This window comes from Zingiber officinale, chromosome 3B (genome assembly GCF_018446385.1).
Source record: "Zingiber officinale cultivar Zhangliang chromosome 3B, Zo_v1.1, whole genome shotgun sequence".
NCBI classification, from domain to species: Eukaryota; Viridiplantae; Streptophyta; class Magnoliopsida; order Zingiberales; family Zingiberaceae; genus Zingiber; species Zingiber officinale.
The window spans coordinates 1,839,913-1,847,924 of record NC_055991.1 but is presented as its reverse complement, the minus strand read 5'-3'; the positions used below and the strand labels follow the sequence as shown (position 1 = coordinate 1,847,924).

The 8,012-nt window shown below is 40.1% G+C and overlaps 1 protein-coding gene across 1 annotated transcript; it reads right to left on the bottom strand.

The window, feature by feature from the left end:
• Positions 1-1,004: 1,004 nt before the first annotated feature.
• Positions 1,005-3,641, bottom strand: LOC122055471 (F-box protein PP2-B10-like). Its single transcript, XM_042616926.1, has 3 exons — positions 3,284-3,641; positions 2,949-3,067; positions 1,005-1,797 (listed from the first exon to the last, which is right to left on the bottom strand). The coding sequence occupies exons 1-3, from the start codon at positions 3,599-3,601 to the stop codon at positions 1,290-1,292; spliced, it is 945 nt and encodes a 314-aa protein (XP_042472860.1). The 5' UTR covers positions 3,602-3,641; the 3' UTR covers positions 1,005-1,289.
• Between the last annotated feature and the right edge of the window lie 4,371 nt (positions 3,642-8,012).

Below are 8,012 nucleotides of genomic sequence, written 5' to 3'. Positions count from 1 at the left end.
TGTTCCTCCAAGCGTGCCTACGCTTGCTGGGCTGCAAGCAGACGATGCTAAAGTATGACTTTGTTCCAAGTTCTACTGATGCTTGGAGTGGATGGCCCAGTTCATAAGCGCGATCAGATAGCTTGAAGATGAGATAGGCAGCATATGTTGTTTTAGAAGAAAGCATTTTGCCTTGGAAGTGACCACAAATCTCCAACCAACATACACGTAGGATTTCAGCAACCTCTGAGAACCTGTCGAGATAGTTTTGCAGATTTAATTGTTCAGTAACGCGTAGCACCTTGCAAAGTTAAATTCAATTTTCAAAAAAAAAAGAGTTGAACAGGTAAAAGTAGAACAAAATATGATGTCCATATCTCTCAGAAGTCAGAACAATGTGTATATATGCTTGATACATAGACTAGACAAGCAACAATGGCACATCCAGCACAATAAGGTAGCCAAAACACAAGATTATTTGTATACCCAGGATGAATAGTTAGAGCTTTTAAAGTAGATAGCATCAACTTTATCATGGGATTAGAGTTTGGCTTTAAATTACATTATCTCATTAGCTCATGTTCAGTTTGAGCCTGCCAAATGAAGCATGTCCACCCAAACATTAAGGGGGAGTATTAGGCGTAAATAAATACAAAGATTTGTCTTTTTCTAAAAGTTTAAGCTTTTGAGGTAAAAGGACTCAATTTGTTATCCTTTTAATCAAAAAGGCATTTTAGTTTAAAATATATACATCATAATGATTTATCCTATTTTTAATCCTAAAAATATTTTTATTTCAATATTATTCGTATATTTTTTTTAAAAAAATGGCCACGTTTGCACAGTGATTTTCAATATTTTTCTTAAAAAAGCAAAATCCTTATTTACTCATTATTCTTTAAATGATGATTTTAATATTAGATAAATAGGAAAATCATACATCAAAGCCCCTGTTAATCGTTGTTAATGCTTATTCTACTTGTATCTTAAGGCATGAATTTAACAATGCATAAATTTGGCCAGTATTATTAATACTTAAAATAATTTCCCCATGCTTTAGAATTTATTCAACATGCCAACATTGGTGATGAAGCAATATGGAAAATGAGACACCTTAACAACTCCAACGAGAATCATATTCTTCCACAATATGGAGCAGATTCTCTCAGTGGCACCTTTCAAAATCCTAAAGAACAAAGATTTATGGATCAACTGCATACCAATTCTCTTTTGAAGCTAACATATGCAACATTTGCAGTTGAATTTACTGCCCCAATGGATGCTAAAAGTTAGGGGCGTTACTTTCAGCACTACTTTTTAGGCCTTATCTCAATTCCCTCAATGATCAGGCCAATCTTCCAGTGTCCTCCTTTCACTTCCAGCAAACTTACATGGACGTCCTTGTCCTCTTCCCCGCAGTTGTAGAACTCACCCAGCTCGATTTCCATCCATCCATCATTCCTCAACTGCGGAACACGGCCAGCGGCTTCCTTGGCTTCATCATCTGCTTCTTGACTCTCATTGACCGTCAGTACTCGTCGTCTCCAGTGCAAACCACGCCTGAACCAAACCCTGCTCCTCCGAGCATGCATATGCGCATACATGTCGCTGGACTGTAAGCAGACCACACTAGTGGATGACTCTGTTCCAAGTTCTACTGATGCCTCTTGGAGTGGATGGCCCAGACCATAAGCGCGATCAGACAGCTTGAAGATGAGATAGGCAGCATATGTTGTTTTGGAAGAAAGCATTTTGCATTTGAAGTGCCCACGAATCTCCAACCAACATACACTTAGGAGTTCAGCAACCTCTGAGAACCTGTCGAGATAGTTTGCACATGTAATTGTTCAGTAACTCGTAGCACCTTGCAAAGTTTATTTCAATTTTAAAACATGAGTTGACAGGTAAAAGCAGAACAAAGTGTGATGTTCATAACTCTCAGTACAATGTGTGCTTGTATGCAACTACTATACATACTAGATACATAGACTAGACAAGCAACAATGGTAGCTAAAACACAAGAGTATTTGTATACCAAGGATGAATAGCTAGAGTTTTTAAAGTAAATAGATAGCATCAACTTTATCATGGGATTAGAGTTTGGTTTTAAATAACATTATCTCATTAGCTCAAGTTCGGTTTGGGGTTGCCAAATGAAGCATGTCCACCCAAACATTAAAGGGGAGTATTAAGCGTACAAATACAATGATTTGTTTAAGCTTTTGAGGTAAGAGGCTAGTCCATCAACTGTAGCATCATACATCAGAATACATTTAGCCCCACGGGATTATCCGGAGTGGTTAGTGCATAGAAGATTGCCCAATGAGATCGTGGGTTCGAATCGCGGGGTAATCAGGGCGTAAATCCCTGGTCCCCGTGTCCTTCTTCCCACTGCGCACTAGCTTCTCCGGTTACCGTGATTAACCTCCCTCGTGATGGCCTTGAGCAAGGTACGGCGGGGGCGCTAGGGGCGAGCGTTATCGCCTTTTTTTGCCCAATACATCAGAATACATTTGATCTCTATATAATCCATGCTTTATGACATGAAAAACAAGCATGATACAAAATAATTGTTGATTAATTAGTGCGCTTGATTTGGGCTTGTCAAGCGAAGTGCATCCATCTACACATGAAGGGGAGTATAAATACAAAGATTAATCTCTTCATAAAATTTGGAGGTTTTGAGATAAATGGGTTATTCAATTCACTTTGACATTATGAATCCTATCTATGTAACCCTGCTTTAGGAGACTTGTTTCCACTATGGCATTAGACAAAGGGGATTGGCCATCACAAGAAGAAAAGGCATGATAAAAAAATGTTGATCATTTTAATAAAAAAAAGAGTAATGAGACTTTGCAAAAAGTTAATGATTAAGACTTCGATTACAGAATTACACTTTAAAATAAGAAGCATTCAATGACTAAACAGAAGAGAAGAAGAAAAGAAGAACATTTGTTACTACATGCCTGGAATCAGGTTCCGGAACCCATCTCCAGTAGGAGTCCGTATCAGCCCACGTAATGGCTAGTTCTCTAGCTGAAAGCATGAAGCACTTGGCTCCGCTAGATCTATCCAATGAGAAAATCTGCAAAACGCAACCTAACAAACATCAAATAAACAGAAATGATACTTCTCTCAAAATTCCCCCATTTTCCCCCCTCGAATCCCTAATCAGCAAAGTCTCCCAATTCACAACATTAGTTAACTTTCAAACCTAAAAAAGTAATCCAGAGTGAGGAATCGAAAATAGGGAACCATAACCCTATCAATTAGCGAAACGTTGTGGAAAATTGCAACTAACCATCTTGCCGCCGTCGAGGAGGATCGGTTTGTCACACAGCCGGAAGAAGAGCTCCTTCTTGGAGGAGAAGTCCACCGGACGGTCGGCTCTGGCGAGGATGGACTCCAGATCGGAGGGTAGGAAGCTGTTCCAGACGGTGTCGGAAGCGACGGCGGACCGGAAGGCGGTGGAGACGGCGGTGGAGCAGCAGGCGTCGCGGGGCGACGTGAGGGAGATGGCGTGGGCGATGCATCCCTCGGGAAGCACCTCGATTCCCGGCTCGACGAGTCGGCTGGCCTCGGATTCCCATTTCATCTCGCAGAGAGGCCCGACGAACATCGTCGCTTTCTTCTGGATCTTAACGGATAGGAACGGAACTTCTGGTTATATATAGGGGCCGCATGGCCCGGTCAGCTCACCAAGAGGTTTTGCGGAGAAGCTTAGCCTCGAAGTCATACGCCAGATTAAGAAACAAAATAAAAAAATAAAAAATATATATATATATATATATTTTTATGAACTAGATAATACCTACCGGTAACTCGAGCAGTATACGCAACAGCCGATAATTTTTGAATCTATGAAAAGCAACGATAATTAATACAAATTTATTATAATAAATATGAAATTATAACTGCTATAAATGTAATAATATTATTACTATCGTAGTGAATATTTTTTAAACATATTATATTGATCAGGTCAAAATCTGATTTAAATTTAAAATCAAACTATTAAGAAAATCAAATCAAAAATTCAAAACTAGTGAGGGTAATTAAATGGCTGAATGATTTGCCCTTTCATAAAAATTAAAAATGATGTCTTTTTCAAAAGGGCGTCCCTGGTTCCAATAAAAATGTCCGAAAAGTAAAAAAGTCACTTGGAGTTTACATTTAATTTATAAAATATTTTTTTAGGCTTTTTTTTGGAATTACTTTATGCAAAATAACAATTTAGCAATGCATGTGTGCGATGACTCACAAATCGCACTGACACGCCATAAAGTTGATTTTGTTTTTGTTCTTTTATTTTTTTATTAGCCTTTACCGCTTTACCCACGTCGGCAATGCAATGTGTTCGCTTTTGGCTTTGTCCATGTCACCGATGCAACAACACGTTCGATTCTTTTAGTAAGAGAGCTCCAAGAGAAAGATGTAGGAATAATGTATTTAAATGAAGAAAATCAATTTGATTTCTATTTAAAAATGGTCGGATCAATTTGATTTTTATTCAAAAATGATCCGTCACTTTTAAGTTGTGTAACTCTCAAAAAATTACATTAAGTGTAATTAATGTGAAGCTATTAAAGAAAATGACTTTGTAACTTCTATGAGGTGGCACCCATGATGATGTGGAGTAACATCATTGGTCCACATCAATGCCAACTCACAATGAGATGGCATAAAGTCAAGTCAAACTTGACTTTTAATCTTCCTCTCAAGTCAAGTCAAACTTGACCAAATCTCTTCCATGGTTGATCTAATCTAACTATTTGATTCAAGCTAACTTAATATAATGAATCTAATTTATTAAATTAAGTTGATTTAATGAGTCATAATCTAAATTAGACTCATTGAATACATTAATCCACTTGAGTCCAACTAGTGCCAATCAGTGTAGGCTCTAAGCCCAAATGACCTAGTGTGACAATCATGCTTCTTCTGTGCCAAAGCCTTGGTCAAGGGATCTGCGATGTTAGCCTCTGTAGGTACTCTGCAAATCTTCACATCTCCTCTCTCGATGATCTCTCGAATGAGATGGAAGCGTCGTAGTATGTGTTTAGTCCGATGGTGTGAGCGAGGTTCCTTCGCCTGTGCTATAGCTCCATTGTTGTCACAATAGAGCTCAATAGGGTCAGCAATGCTAGGAACCACCCCAAGTTCAGTGATGAACTTGCGGATCCAAACTACCTCCTTTGCTACCTCTGATGCAGCAATGTACTCGACTTCTATTGTAGAATCAGCTACTGTATCCTGCTTCGAACTCTTCCAGCTGACAGCACCACCATTAATGCAAAATACGAACCCTGACTGCGATCTATAGTCATCCTGGTCGGTCTGGAAGCTAGCATCACTGTAACCCTTTACAGTTAGCTCATCATTGCCTCCATATATCAAGAAATATTTTTTAGTCCTTCTTAAGTACTTAAGAATATTCTTGACCGCTATCCAGTGACTTTCACCTGGATCTGACTGGTATCTGCTCGTCATGCTCAAAGCATACGAGACATCAGGTCGAGTACATAGCATGGCGTACATGATCGATCCTATGGCTGAGGCATAAGGGATCTGATCCATGCGGTCTCTCTCCTCTCTAGAAGAGGGACCTTGAGTTTTCGAAAGACTCACGCCATGTGACATCGGCAAAAATCCCTTCTTGGAGTTCTGCATGGCAAACCGAAGGAGTACCTTGTCAATGTATGTACTCTGACTTAGGCCAAGCAATCTCTTAGATCTATCTCTATAGATCTGTATCCCTAGAATGCGGGATGCCTCACCTAAGTCCTTAATTGAGAAGCAACTCCCTAGCCAGGTCTTGACAGACTGAAGCATAGGGATGTCCTTCCCAATGAGTAGTATGTCATCCACATACAATATGAGGAAGACAACTATATCCCCTACAACTTTCTTGTAGACACAAGGCTCATCTTCATTCTTGATGAAACCAAACTGTTTGATTGCATCATCGAATCGAAGATTCTAGCTCCGAGAAGCTTGCTTTAGTCCATAAATGGACTTATGTAGCTTGCATACTCTGCTAGTATGCTGTGGATCTACAAAACCCTCAGGTTGTGTCATGTACACATCCTCGAGCAGGTTTCCATTCAGAAACGCGGTTTTGACATCCATCTGCCATATCTCATAGTCATGGTAGGCTGCAATAGCAAGCATGATCCGAATGGACTTAAACATCACTACTGGAGAAAAGGTTTCATCATAGTCAATACCATGAATCTGCTTGAAACCTTTAGCTACCAAGCGACCCTTATAGATAAGTCCATCCATGTCAGTCTTTCTCTTAAAGACCCACTTACACCCTATGGGTTTTACCCCTTCAGGTGGATCAACCAAAGTCCATACTTGGTTGGTGTACATGGATTCCATTTCGGATCTCATGGCTTCTAGCCATTTCTCGGAATCTGGTCTCATCACAGCTTCCTGATAAGTGGTAGGCTCATCCTCTATGAACATAACGTCATCATGGTCAGACAAGAGAAATGAGTATCTCTCAGGCTGACGACGTACCCTATCAGACCTGCGAAGAGGTATGTCTACTTGAACTAGTTGTTGTTCCTCAACTCCTTGTGGAAAAACATCATCCACAACACTTTGTGGTTCCAGTTCAATTTCCATCGAGGCATCAGTGCTATTGTTCGCATCTTGAACTTCTTCAAGATCGAACGCGCCCCCACTAGTCTTTCTAGAAACAAAGTCCCTTTCTAGAAAGACCCCAGTCTTTACCACAACTACCTTGTGTTGACTGGGAATGTAGAAGTAATATCCCTTAGTTTCCTTGAGATATCCAATGAAAAAGCACTTGTCAGATTTGGGTCCTAATTTGTCTGAGACTTGACGTTGAACGTAAGCCTCACAACCCCAAATCCTCATGAAAGACACATGGGCATCTCTCCCAGTCCATATCCTATATGATGTCTTTATCACGGCCTTGGATGGAACTCGGTTGAGTATAAAAGCTACCGTGCCTAGAGCATAGCCCCAAAGGTATGTCGGAAGATCTGTGTGACTCATTATAGAACGTACCATATCTAATAGGGTACGATTCCTCCTTTCGGATACACCATTCCACTGTGGTGTTCCAGGAGGAGTGAGTTGGGATAGGATCCCACACTCTGCTAGATAGTCACGAAACTCATGGCTAAGGTATTCTCCACCTCGATCGGATTAAAGTATCTTAATACTCTTGTCAAGCTGGTTCTGTACTTCATTCTTGAATTCTTTGAACTTTTCAAAGGATTCAGACTTATGTGTCATCAAGTACACATAACCATATCTACTGAAGTCATCAGTAAATGTGATGAAGTATCTATAACCGCCTCTAGCAGCAACATTGAAAGGGCCACATACATCACTATGTATGAGTCCTAACAAATCAGTTGCTCTCTCGCTGTGCCCACTAAAGGGAGTCTTGGTCATCTTGCCTCGTAGGCATGACTCGCATATCTCATATGATTCAAAATCAAATGAGTCCAGCAAACCATCCTTATGGAGCTGGGATAAGCGCTTGTCATTTATATGACCTAAGCGACAGTGCCAGAGGTAGGTTTGGTTCATGTCATTTGACTTGAACCTCTTGGTATTTACGTTATAGATAGGGCTCTCAAGGTCTAGAATATAGAGTCCGTTTATCAGAGGTGCACTACAATAGAACATATCGTTTAAATAGACGGAACAACATTTGTTCTTTATAGTAAACGAGAAACCTTTCTTGTCCAAACAAGAAACTGATATAATGTTCTTAGTTAATGCAGGCACATAACAACAATCGACTAACTCTAGTACAAGCCCGGAGGGCAGAGATAGATGATAAAACAACAGCAACCCGTGCTCCATTGCCTACTCGTAGGTCCACCTCGCCCTTTGTCAATGCCCTGCTATTTCTCAGCGCCTGCACATCAGTACAAATGTGAGAAGCACATCCAGTATCTAATACCCATGATGTAGAAATAGATAGATTGACTTCTATAACATATATACCTGAAGTGGAAGTCTCACTTCGCTTCTTCTTAAGA